The 13673-nt window shown below is 34.3% G+C and overlaps 1 protein-coding gene across 3 annotated transcripts in view; it reads left to right on the top strand.

The window, feature by feature from the left end:
- The window catches only part of CDH18 (cadherin 18), a 160303-nt gene extending 158848 nt beyond the window's left edge, over positions 1–1455 (top strand). For 2 of the 3 annotated variants that reach the window (XM_053957694.1, XM_053957687.1), the window contains one exon: positions 464–1455. In XM_053957694.1, coding sequence (XP_053813669.1) covers positions 464–954 — 491 coding nt within the window. In that variant the 3' untranslated portion in view covers positions 955–1455. Of the gene's footprint in view, positions 1–451 lie in introns of all 3 variants that reach the window. The other variant, XM_053957677.1, reaches the window with a different exon arrangement.
- Positions 1456–13673: the final 12218 nt, after the last annotated feature.

Below are 13673 nucleotides of genomic sequence, written 5' to 3' on the forward strand. Positions count from 1 at the left end.
AAGACTACATTTTCTAAGACTTTCTTTACAGCTTACTTCAGTATTTTGCCTTGTCAGAAGGCTGTTTTAAAATATATAGTTATAGTTATACATTTATCTCGTAATTTTGTATTTTATTACACAAAATTGAATATTCATAAGAAAAAATAAATGTTTTACGTATTAATTCAATTTATATGCTAAACATTCCTTTTAATGAAGCACTGAAAGCCCTGTATTATGCTTCTGAAAAAAGCCAACTTTAGTTACTCATTTTTCATTTACCTGAAAGAATGTTACCTCCATTTATCTCCTTTATGAGATCTCTAATAAACTAAGTAGCAGATGACCCCAAATACCAATACTGAAAATACCAGCCTGAAAATATTACACCTCTGTATTTTTGACTTAGTGTCTGCTATTTCTGTAACATACTCAGATGAAAACTTTAAACCTACTCTAATATCTGCAGTTTTCTCTTTAGCAATTGTGGTCCTTTTCATCACTCTAAGACGTAGCAAGAAGGAGCCTTTGATCATTTCAGAAGAAGATGTGCGGGAAAATGTTGTGACATATGATGATGAGGGAGGTGGAGAGGAAGACACAGAAGCATTTGACATCACAGCACTGCGGAATCCATCTGCTGCTGAAGAGCTAAAATATCGGAGGGATGTTCGTCCTGAAGTGAAGCCTCTGTCCAGGCATCATCCCTCCTCAAGCCTTGACAGTATAGATGTTCAGGAGTTCCTTAATCAAAGACTGGCAGAGGCTGATCTGGACCCCAGTGTGCCCCCGTATGACTCCCTGCAGACATATGCCTATGAGGGTCATAGATCAGAAGCTGGGTCTATCAGCTCTCTGGATTCAGCAACAACACACTCTGACCAGGATTATAATTACCTTGGAGACTGGGGACCTGAGTTCAAGAAGCTAGCAGAACTCTATGGGGAAATAGAACCAGAAAGAACAACTTAGTTGTAATTCCCAGAACAGAGAAGCTCCTAAACAATTGGACAGATAATGGCAACAATGGTAACAAAAAAAAGTGAATACAGTACTTGGAACTGAGTAAGTTGTATGCAGTTACTGTAGAACAAGTGCCCTTTTCATATTTGAAACTGGGTTCTCCAATTGAAAGAAAGTCAAATTTTGGAAAATACAGAAAAAAATCTATTGTCCCTTGTGTATTTTTTTTAAATTGCTCATTAAAGTGTCTGGTACCTTGTCTGCAACAATACCTAAAGTAAAGCCAAGAAATGACATTTTTATTGCAATATGCGTAACAGCTCCAAGCTGCAGTAAGTTTATGGTCATGTCTGTTTGAGAAGAGAGCTAACAGAGGATCAAATCTCTTGCAGGTGGTTGTGATGTTGCATTTCTAGCTGTGCTCTAGGCCTTGTGATCCCAACACGAGGTAGACAATGAGGTTTAATATCAGTGTGAGAAGTGCTACCAGTCTGTTTCCTTTACAGAGGTGATAAGCCACACCTGTCCTCTTAAATAAATGGTCCTTTGATGATTTAATCTTATTGACTTAGCAGGTTGCATTGAGAAGCTGTCTTTTCATTATATCCTTCATAATCTTGTCATCCATAACCAGGTAACAGATGGAGGGCATCATTATCTGTAGCTCAAACACAGCTCTAGCCCATAACCCGAGACCTGCTCTGTTACTGCGTGCTAGAGGAACTGTTGTTTCCAGTGTTGTGCTTTTTCTTTTTTGTCTTTTCATGGGAACATCATTCATCTAAAAGGAATAGGCCCAAAGTACTCTTTATGCAGCAAAGCAGATGAAGCATAGGCTTTTTCAATAAAAACAACAATGGCAGCACTATTAAACTATGCGGTTTTTTGGTTCGCTGTGCTTCACTTATGTCAAGAGCTGAAGCTTTTTAAATCTTTTGCTAGTCTGAGTCCAGAAGCTACAACAGTCTGTTTAAAACCCAGAGTTCTTAATCACAATGTTTTTCTATTTCTGTGTGTGACTAAAAGCAATATAGAGCTGCTGGTAAGGCATTGGGATAGTGAAAATTGAAGCAAGGAGAATAAGATGATGATGCTTTTTTCTTTTAAATTCAATCTACTGATATCTATTTCTCTTAAAGTAATTGCCACCTCAGCAGAGCAAGATGTTTTTTCCCTATTCCAAGCGTCATGGAAACAAGAGTATTTTAAGTCAGTGAAGGAAATATACCGTTACTGTGGTTCCTATGGATTAAATAAATTGATTTCTTACATTAGTAACTTTGTAGCATTGCAGAAATTATAGTTCTCCTTAACGCAGCAAGCTGCTTAACACCTAATCCAGCAATTATTTTTTTTTCTTTTCTTAGCATTGCAGCAGCAGAACTGCTAAACAGTTCTGCTTACCATAGCAGCCTGATTAGCACCTCATCTAGCAGATTCTGATTTTTCCTTTCCTTTGTTTGGAATTTTAACCTTTGTTTTGTCTTTCTGGTGATAATACTGTGAGAAGACCAGGAACTCATAATATTCCATGAGAGATTATGACCTATAATACTCACGATCACTATCAACAGTCCTCTGCTTCTAATTCTAGCTCCACTTTAGGCAAATTGACTTCTTCCAGTATTCTTTTTATTGGAAAACTGTCCAGAGTAGAAGCTGCGTACTTTTTTTCTTACTCTGTGGTCTGGTGTGCAGAGTGCAGAGAGATTTGTATGCTGCACTAGATTCCTCCCTCTGCATTTTAGGTGCCACTTATATTCAGCTTAGTAAAGAAGGGTCTATATTGCTGTTCTACTGTGAGCCACACAGGTGAACTAGATAATTAAGCCTTCTTTTCTTTACCCTATGGTTGGATAGGTCCTAGACATGACTGAAATTTCTGATCAGTTTACTTTGAAGAGATTTTTTTTTCCTGAGATGTAGTTGACTGCTTTTGGTTTAAACAGCCTTTTGGAAAAAAATAGAAAGTAGCTTTGTAAGCAACTTTTACACTCTAAAAAGTATTAGTTGTACTGTAGTTCTATAATTATTTTTTTGTACAATATTTTGTTTAAATTTGTAGTTACTCTTCTCTCTTTCAGAATCTGAACCCACAGGAAAATTTAGTAGGGAAAAACACCTGAACCCTAAGATATTGTGCTGATGATTTGAAAGTAGTTTAATAATTTGTGTAAATTTTTATTTACTTGTAATGACAGAATCTTTAGAAAAGTGTTTAAGGAGGCATTCTTACTGTAGAGTGAAGTTAGATGCAGTAAGAGGTACACACAAGCTGAGAATGGTTGTCTTTTATTGTCTTTTTGGGGGTAGAACTAGGATATGTTTCAGTTTTGTCCCAAATAAAGCAACTAGTATTGTGCGATTTTATTAGGAGAAATTTTCTTTTTATTTAAGTCACACTTGCTTTATGCCAACATCTAAATTTTATACTGTATTAGTGTGTTAAAAACAAAATGTTTCAGCATTACTACTACCATAATACTTTGTATCACAGCTGCATGAAAATTGCATTCATTGTTGTATTATAGTTTTGACAACTAGTATTAGTTATCTTTATGTCTGTTCCCTCTGGCCCTACACCAAACCAGGCAAAACCAATTGTATTTTGTGTTTAAAGCAGTGTTAGTGCCATTGTTTTTTTTTTCATTTACATCACAGAACGTTCAGGCTTACAGACAACAGAAGTGCAGTGACACAAGCAAATAGTTACTCCTTATGCTAGTAGTCAGTTTAAGTTAATATTATCTCAGAGAAATAATATTTCCCTCTTCTTCATTCCTGGTGCTCTCTTTGCTGCTATACAGCACATGCATCATACCCCAGGAAACATGAATCCTTTAAAACTCTCCAGGGTTATTGAGACGCTGCTTCTGTGATGCTGCGATGTGTCCTGTTTGGTACGTCCTATCCACAGTGATCACCAAATGTGCTTTTCTATCACAATATGTCTGCATGCTTGCTATGCTTACTGTGTTTTATTCAAATGCACATCACAGTGTCGTGTTGTTTGCATGACAATAACAGAATATTACATCTTCAGGGCCACAGAAGAAGGCCTCACAGTGCAGAAATAACAAGTTCACAGTTTTATTATCCCAATCTCACATTTTTTCCTTTGGTCCTTTGTATCTTAAAACCAAGCTTAAACGATATTTGAGAAATTCTATGTTGACCTAGATTCTATGTTGACCTTCCTAGAAGTGGAAGAAAATTAACACTGGATGGCACAATCATTTTGTAGCATTGCTGATTTAAACAAAGCATATATTCAGTGAAAGGATCGTGGGAAACTTTTTCTCAGTTTATGGTTAAATCTGATTATATAGACTATGCTTAAAGCTTTCATGGATTTTTTGTGTACTCATATTCTCAAATATTTTCCTATTAGCCTAAATAGTAATCCCATTGCTGCTCAACAACTAAATGCTGAAAACTTGACAGTTTGACTTAAACTGAAAATACTGAGTAAAGTTAAATGGCACATGCAAAGTGATACTTAAGGGCTTTTCTATTTACAATTTGATTTCTACAACAACCATTCAACTAATAGTACATTTTCACCAAAATAATTAGCTGCATTCCTTCAAATAAACCCTCTTTCTTGTAATGATGAGGGCACTCAGTATGCTGTAATCTTGACAAGTCAAAATAATCTAAAAAAATGGTCAGTATAAGAATTGCAAAATGTGAAACTAAATTGTCAAACTAAAACCTGTCAAAAATGTAGTTTAATGCACTTTAAAGACAAGGAGGAGCTTGAATTCAGCTGACATTAGATTAAGATTCATACATTGAAAACAAATTAATTTGTTTATCATTGTTACCTTTTATTACATACACATAGAATACTCTAAAAGTTTAAAGTAACTTCACTCTGTTATGCACTTTATTTTTTTTTGCATTCTTCTTAGAAAACTAAAATAACTGCAAACATTTTTGAGTTTTAATTCTAATTGATGCAGTTGTTTAAATTGTTAATACTGAAAGAAAATGTCTATGGGAAAGTATTATTTCTGGTATTTAAAAGGAATTACAAAATTGTTGTGGTCTAAGAATTTTTTAAATCATCCTTTAGAAAATATCAGTATTGGACTAGTCTGAAATTAACCGAACTCATAAGCTCACACAAGGGTAACAAAGGGAATATTCTGAATGCAAAGAAGGATATGAAATTATGCTGCCTAGCATTACTTTATGGATTATTATAAAGTGCTAAGACCTTGTACTTGCAGTACATATAAATGGCACAGTGCATTCTAAGGAACATTAGAAGTGTGTTACAAGTTTTGGGCCATTCTTATTTTTCCAAAGTCTCCAAAAATATATATATTTTTTTTAACAAAAGAGTAATGTAAAGTATACCTCCTTATGCAAGTGTTACTGATAGAAAATTGTTACATTTTCTTTTAATAAACAAAAGGGACAAAATCTTTTATTCGTATTTTTCAAATAAAATGTGCTCTTTGCTATGGTGATGGGTTATTGTATTCCTCATCACAACCAGAATATGTTATTTTGCCTTCACTCCTGTATTCTGTACTCACCAAGGAACCAGAACATCTACAGACGCTCCATCTTTACGACTCAGGTGTGACACAGTTGAAATAATGAGGCCAATGTCAGAAATGGGATGGGAACTTGAACTGGATCTGTAATACCTGATATAGTCCCTTGGTTGTACCACTATTTCAGACTGTCTCACATGATTATTGCTACAGATGGATAGGGGTGGAGAGAGACACCATAAGATACTTTACAACAGACTGCAGTATAGCTGCTAAATGGTTCATTACTTTTACTTGTGGCAACTGTTCCTCTCCAACCATCACTGTCCTGAAACTGAAATAAAGTGTTATAGGACGAATGCATTATCCACATGAGTGAATTGGGGAATCGCACAACTATGAATCCAAATTGTTGGTAAAAGCTATGGTTATTAAAGTTGACACAGAAGGCAAAAGCAGACAAGGACAATTAAAATGCTCAAGCTCAGGCACATGTAATGAAAGTGCACAGGAATCAATCACTCTTTCTCAAAGGAATTAACAGGCTTTATCAACAAATGACACCATAGCTCACAACAAACTTGTTGCAAGCAAGGCTGTCTTTCCCAAACTGTCATAAAATTCAAACATAAAGCGAGGGTAGACAGGAATAGGAAGTAGAATGTTCTTGTTGAATTCCACTTACTCTACTTTATTGTCCATGAGTCAATTTAGATTGTGTACCACCATACTATGCAATTTTCATATGTGCCTCACTACAAACATCGAAAAAAAAAAAGGTAAGATAATATTTGCAAGATAAATATTGTCAGCCTGAATCTGAATGCAAGTTCAGGGAGGTTTTGTGGTATTTGTTTTAGTCCTCAGTTAAGTGTTAAAACTTTCAAAAGAATTTTTAGAAATGTTTTAGACAAACTTTTATATTCAAGATTGATTTTTTTTTGGTCTTAACAAAGCTTTCTATCATCTTATATGGTCCTGAAATTTATTTTTAGTTTGTTTGGAGTCTATACTACTTCTATATATGTGGCAAATGTATCATTTATACTTAGGTGCAGTCAGTCTTCAAAAGCTAGAACATTTTGCTTGTGAGTTTAGCAGATTTCTTCTGTGGGCTTCATGATTCCATGTAGCATTTTTGCATTCTTGCAACTCCTCACAAGTCCATCAAGGAAGTCCCAAAGATGCAACAGAATTTTCACACTAGCTGTCTCGCAATCTGGTCTGTTCTGGAAGTATATGCAACAGAGCTGATAGGCAGTCAGTACCTGCAGAAACATACTTATCCAGCAGAGATACCCTCAAAGCAAAAATGGACATTGGGATTAGCACTCTTAGAGGATCATAGGGCACAAAGACCTTGGAAGGTGATAGATTCCTAGCCAAAGCTGAACAAAATCAGGGTCCACAGGAACTCCCATCATAGTGGACCTTGTAATCATGTATGTTCAATGCCCAAATACCTGGTGAGATCAATGGAAAACTCTGCACAGGTACATTCCATTGCTAGAATTCTGGGTGGCAATGGATATGTCTTAATACATTTGTCAGGCTAACTGTGCCAACAGAATTCTGAGATATTCTGCAGCTCTTACACACAACTTTACCTACCATGTTAACTGTCTTGAAACAAATTGGACTGCTCTCTATCATATTCTTAAGATTATGAATTGTTTCTTTAAATCTGAATTATATCCTTGGTTTAAGAGCAATTCTTCCCTTTATTTTCTGGAACTGATCTGGGTACAAAGCATCTACAATTAAAATTCAGCCCTGTTTTGAAGTCTCAAGCACACACATCTAACAGCCAGCTTCATTATTGGATTTGAGCTGGGCAAAAATCAAACACTGCTTGTGTATGAAAATAAAGCTCACTCTTATTAAAACTATTTTGTTTCTGCTAGTGTAGGTCTATTGATCAAAAACTATGCTTGAAGTGAAAAAGGGTATGATCCTGATTATGTCATATAAACCACATTTGGATTTCTCAAAAAGAAGTAAACACAGCTCATAATCTGTACTACTTACAAACTATGTTAACTTTTTTTTAAATCAAACTTGCGTTTTCCAGGTAGTTTCAATTCTTTGTGCTACATAAATTTTCATCTGAGAAATGATAACATGGGGATGAATAATTGAGAAATCAAAATAATTTAAATGCTAGCTGTTCCAACTATTAAAAAGGAAAAAACTTGAAAATATATTTCTTTATTGAAGAAAAGCTCTGAAAAACAAGTCTCCTGCATATTGCTAACAATAAAAATAATTATTTTACTGTTCTTTCTTACTTGTTTTTAGCAGTTTTTTTTTAATGCAGGATGGCAAAATATACCTTAAGTTTTGGCCAAATGAGTTATATAACTGTGAGTATAGCATGCAATTTTCTGAGAGAAGGAAATTAAATATAAAGTAAAACTCTCAAGTCTTGTATATGAAGCAGAAACTCAGGCTACATAAGTGTATCAGAGACTAACACCTCATAAACTTATTCCATCCCATTTACTGCTAAAAAAAATGGCCTCTAATACTCACCTGATATTTTGTCCTTTACAAATGACCATTTCATGTATATTTATCAATAAGGTCTTTTTACTTTTTCAGTAAGACTCACTGCATTTTTTTGACAAAATTTCTTTTTGTGAATTCCTCAGAATACTATGAAATCACTTCTGTTGAATTTGATGGAAACACTATTAGGAGGACAGTTCTTTGACCAAGTCCAGGATAGAACTTCTCACCAAAATCTGCAAGGAGTAATCAATAACTAACCAGTCACAGCACTTTATCACAGATGTGTAAAATAGGCTTCAGAGCAGGATGCTACATGGGAATCTCCCACTTCAGCTATTTCTTGATCATAATCCCACATTAGAAGTTTCAATGAATTTTTACTGATTGTTTAATGATTATTTTTTAATAAAACAACATTCCTGTTTTTTGTCAAGATTTGTGGGGATGAGGGATCCTGAAAACATGACTTATACATTTTTTACTTGTGTCCTGCTTTATTGTTCCTTTTTTTTTTTTTTCCCTTTTTTTTTCTCCTACCCTCACAGGCCCCCTTTTTGCACTGAGTGCTTGGAGCACTGTAGTATACTAACTTAGGTTAAGAATATCAGGGGAATCTAGGAATTTATCTCTCTGAAAATGGAAATACTTTTCAGTGGTATCTGATGCCAGATGTACTAATCTTCATTTTTGTACCCTAGGGCAAACATTTAGATTGGACATTATCACAGCTGAATTCCTTACCTGCATTTTTTCCCTGCATGATGTTACAAAATTTGAATCACTTTTTATTATAACTTAAAAAATCTTGCTGGTTTTTATATTGTCCAAGACCCTAGTGTCTGAGGTCACAGAAAAAAATTATATTATTTCCCTAAGTAATTGCTTACTTTAAAGGCAAGATTTCTGATTTCAGTGTTACAAAGTAAAGACTTATAAGGGAGGAAATGGAATTATAGGAAGCATGAGGAGCAATGGAAGGGTAGTAGAGCAGACAATAAACACCACTGGACAGATGTGATAACAAAGAAATGATCAGAAATTCATCACAAAATAAAGTACATAGTGATACAGGACAGATTTTTCAGTGAGGTATTACAATTTTATTGTAAATTTTATGAATTAAAATTGCAATATTTTATTACTAGTCCCATTCAAGTTTATACAAACATGAGTTATATGTGATAAAAATGGGGATAGGTTAGGAAATACAGGAAAAAATCCAGTGGAAAATGGGCATAATTAAAATTTATTTATCTGTTTCTTATTGTGTTTCTTTATATTATTCAGGTTATGCTAATTTTGGTTGTTGATGTTGTGAATAACCCACACTTCTGGATCAGTCATATACACACCGATTCCCAGCGGTATGCCTAGGTTTTTATCTTGTCAATTCAACATGAATTTTGAAAGTATTTAATTTGTTTTGCAGGAAGTTATAGACTGTACTTTTCTAATGAAATGCTGCTACAACTTCCTCACTTCTGGAGCAGAATTTTAATTTTTCTGATAAAGATTATAGATTGCAGGAACAGTGACAAAAGATACCCAAATGGCTGCAGGTGAAAACAGTTATATGCCTATTACAGGAACCTATTACTTTTTGCCTGATTTGTATCCACAAAACATTGTCAGAGCTCAGAAGGTATTGGAGAAAGCTGTGGTCATGATGTGAATAAGAAAACCTTTGCTGACTCTGTTCTATTTCTTTCAAATCTAACCAAATATAAGGTTAGGTGAGTTTAATATTACTTAATTGCTCACATTTTATTTAGCTTGTGTGAAAAAAAACACCACAAAAATATAGACATTATATGAAACACAGAACATAAATGCACCATATGTGACCTTATGCTATATTTAGCTTACTATCCAAGCTTTATCTGTAAAAGGACAAAGTGAAAAGGGGCAAAATCTCTGGCTATCTTGAACATTCAACCTCCACACTGGATTCTCAACTGTCAGGCATGTGAAATAGTAGTTTCAACATGTACATGCAAAGATGCAGTGTGTCAATCGAAAAGTGAGTGACTTTGGACAGCAGTTTACACTTGAACTCAGACTGTCTGTTCTCAAGTTATCTTTTAGAGAGGAAGAACACCTTTTGATAAAATGGTCAGATAATAGAAACATTCTAATTCAGGTGAGTGGAAAGAGCTCTTGGTGTTTGTAGAGTTCTACATGATTCTGACAGCCAGGAAGATGCTGCTGTGATGTGTTACTGTGGAACAGAAAACTTTTGGCCTCTGAAAGTGAAAAGGACTCTCCTTATTTTTGAGGCATTTTACGACAGACATTATCACAACTTGAAAGGATTTATTCTGAATGTGAGAGGTTGTGATGGTCAATCCGTCTTTTTGCACCTTGGGCAGTACCTGTTGATGGTGCAGGCTGTATAGTCCCTGGTACTGATCAGGAGCACTCCATTCTTGACAGACTTATAAACAAAAGTATGGTGGTAAATGTACTTGGTTCAAGAAATTAACATGAAACTCTGAGCATTTCATTTCAAGGTCACAAGTTCATATTTGACATGGAAATGTGAAATGCAAACATGAGTAGCAGTAGATGACTACTTCTTTACAGGAAATTTATTTCTAATCTCACTTCAGTGTTGGTACAGAAAACCCCCATGATGGCAGTGCCAAAGAAATAGTCACTCAGTATGATCAGCATGTGTCTGTCTGCTCCCAGTTATATTCTGAATCTCTTGTTTGACTACGGGGATTTGACAAGTAATCCTGTAACAGACATATCCAAATTTTAGGTAAAAGCATTATGTCTGTGTTCTGTTCATTCCATTTCCAGCTTCCACCCTTGCTATATCACTGCTGTTGTTTCCAGATTGCAGTGGAACTAAAGAATTTATGGATGATAAGGATCTGAACTTCTTGCTGCTGAACAAACACCAGCTGAAATTTGCTGCCTCAGGAACCTTAATATCTACAAGAAGCTGATAAACACTCTCATCCAAATGTTGACAGAAACAACATGAATAAAAATAAAATAGATGATATTTTGTAATTGAAGGCCAAGAGACAGATGAACTAAGGAAAAGATAAGATTGAAACATGTTTGAGAGAAGTGGAATAAATAGCTTGATTCTTCTGGGTGGCTTGATATATCTGGTTATTCACAATGGAAAATTTTATGAATTAGCAAAAGTCCTTACACTTTTTGAAATTGATAAACTATAACTACACAATGCACACAGGAAAGAGGAATAGCCATATGGGATCCAGTAATAATAGACATGAAACTGCAGTTCATTTATTGATAAGAAAGCTCTTTGTATATGCAATGATATAGAATCAAGGCCAAATATTTTGCATGTAAGAACAGTACAGTAGAAGAAAACTTGTTTCTTGAGCTTAGAATACTAAAAGCAAAATTCTGTTCCATGAAAAAGAAATGATGATGCATCCATAAACAAATATACTTTCCTGTCTCTGTCATTGATTCCCTATCTGTCCTTAAGAAAATACCTTAATATATGCCTGTTAGTAAAGCATTGATATTATTTTCCAGTCCAGAATTAATTAGTCCTCACTGTTCATATATGCTTTCTTGAAATCAAACCTCTCTATATATAAATGTACTCTAAAGAGAAGATGCTAAAAAAACGGTGCAGAAGCTTACAAGTAATGATTTCTGCTAATTACCTGGAACCTTGAATCTAAGTGATTTAGAATCTCAACTTTAATTTTCAGCTTTGAAAATCCTTTTTTCTTAGGTACTTTAAGAACTTGGGTGAAAGTATTGGAAAAGTCCAAAACCTACACATTCTATTTTGAAAATATTCTTAGAAATTGTCTAGAAACTACCACAAACAGCAAAATCAAGTGGACACAGCAATTCCTAGGTTATGCAAGTTAAGAATAAACTTAGTTTATATAGAAGGTTAATCTTCTAGGTTTTCTTGAAGGACTCAATATGCCTTTGAATAAAGGTAATATGGTTTTGTCATTTGGATTTCCAGTAAGATTTTGATAAAAATCAAAAATCTTTCATCAAACTTATAACTACATGATCTTAAAGACAGATTTAAGAACAGGAAAAAAGTGCAGGGCTACTTTGTAAGGTTTCTCAGTGTAAAGAGTACTTTTAGGCATTGTTTTAGGATGGGAATTGTTTGATACAGCCAAAGATAATCTAGAAAGCCAAATTGTGACTACTTGAAAAGCAGTGGATCATTACTGTGTGAATTGAAGCTGTGGTTGAAACTGAAAAAATACAAGGTAATGGGCAAAAGTAAAACCTATGCAAAAGGCACCTGTTCTTTGAACTCAGAATAAATTTATTACTCATGGGAAACATTTTGAGTTAATAACTAAATATCTGCCAAGTAATGGCCAAAATCAACATAAACAAATCTGGTATTTAAATGTATTAGGTAATGAGAGTAAAAAAAATATTGAAAGTGTCATTATGCTATTTCAAAAATTTAGAGAGATTCCACATCTCAACTAAAACAGTAAAACAGGCACACAGAAACCACACAGAAATCAAGAAAATGGTTAATAATTGTGAAACAGTATGATATCAGGAGTTTTTAAAAGTTAGGACTCTTCAATATGGAAAAGAAATGAATGATGGGAATTATATCTAATAAGTTAAAAATTTCAAAATTACAATTGACATGGGAAATAAATAAATAACTACAATTATTATTTTTCACAACAGAAAAGTAAAAAGAAAAAAAACAGGAACTATAAAATAAACTTTCAGTTAACAGATTTGAAATAAACAAAATGAGATAGCTTTTTACATGGTATATAACCAAGTGGTAAAAGTCAAGAGATGATACAGTCTTTTTTCCATGATAGATGTGGCTTTGGAAGTCACACAGCTGCATTTTTTTCTTTAACTACAGTGTTGTTGACCTGAACTATTGTCCTGCCTAGCAGTTTGGAATACAAACAAAACATCAATTAATTTCCAGCCCTGCAATGCTTACCTCCATCCTCTTCTGCATCTTTTTAAATCTGCCAGTCACCCAGTTACAGAAGTAGTTCATGAACCTTCTTCAGCTGACTTGGCTCATCCGTAGATAATACCAGTCAGGAAAATGAACCCACAAGTTCATTTAAAGTCCAATGAGTTATGAAATGGAAGTCAATGAACTGCTGGCCTCCACACACCCTGTACAGTCCACAGGCTTCTATTATCCCATTCAAAATGTTCTGAAGTGAATGATTACTTAATTAAATTACTGAGAGCTGAGATTACAGACAAACCACATAAAATATTCAGAGAATCATTTTTAAAGAGAAACAGAAATGTGAACCACTATGTTTCTCAACTATTAATCACATCACCTGTGACACTCAGGGGGTTCTTCCCTTTTATTCATGAGACTGTAGCTGACAAAATACTTGTTGAGAAAATAACTCAGCTATGTGTTCTTTTGGTATTAGGATACCTCAAAGACAACTTTGAAAGTAATTATTCCAATTATATATGTTAAAACTTAAGAAATTCAAAGTAAACTCAACTAACCATTTAAATCCATCCACTGTTGAAAGTGGCAATTTAGAATACTTTGAACTATCACATCTATTTCTTCAAATATGACAAATTGAAAGAAAGGAAATTAATATTTGAGGCATATGAACTTATAAATTTTACATTGTCCATGTAATAAGCAAATAAATTGTTCATATTATGCAGAAGGAAAAGACACGTGTGGCCAAAACACATTTACTTCTTACC

This window comes from Vidua chalybeata, chromosome 1, assembly GCF_026979565.1.
Source record: "Vidua chalybeata isolate OUT-0048 chromosome 1, bVidCha1 merged haplotype, whole genome shotgun sequence".
Classification (NCBI taxonomy): domain Eukaryota; kingdom Metazoa; phylum Chordata; class Aves; order Passeriformes; family Viduidae; genus Vidua; species Vidua chalybeata.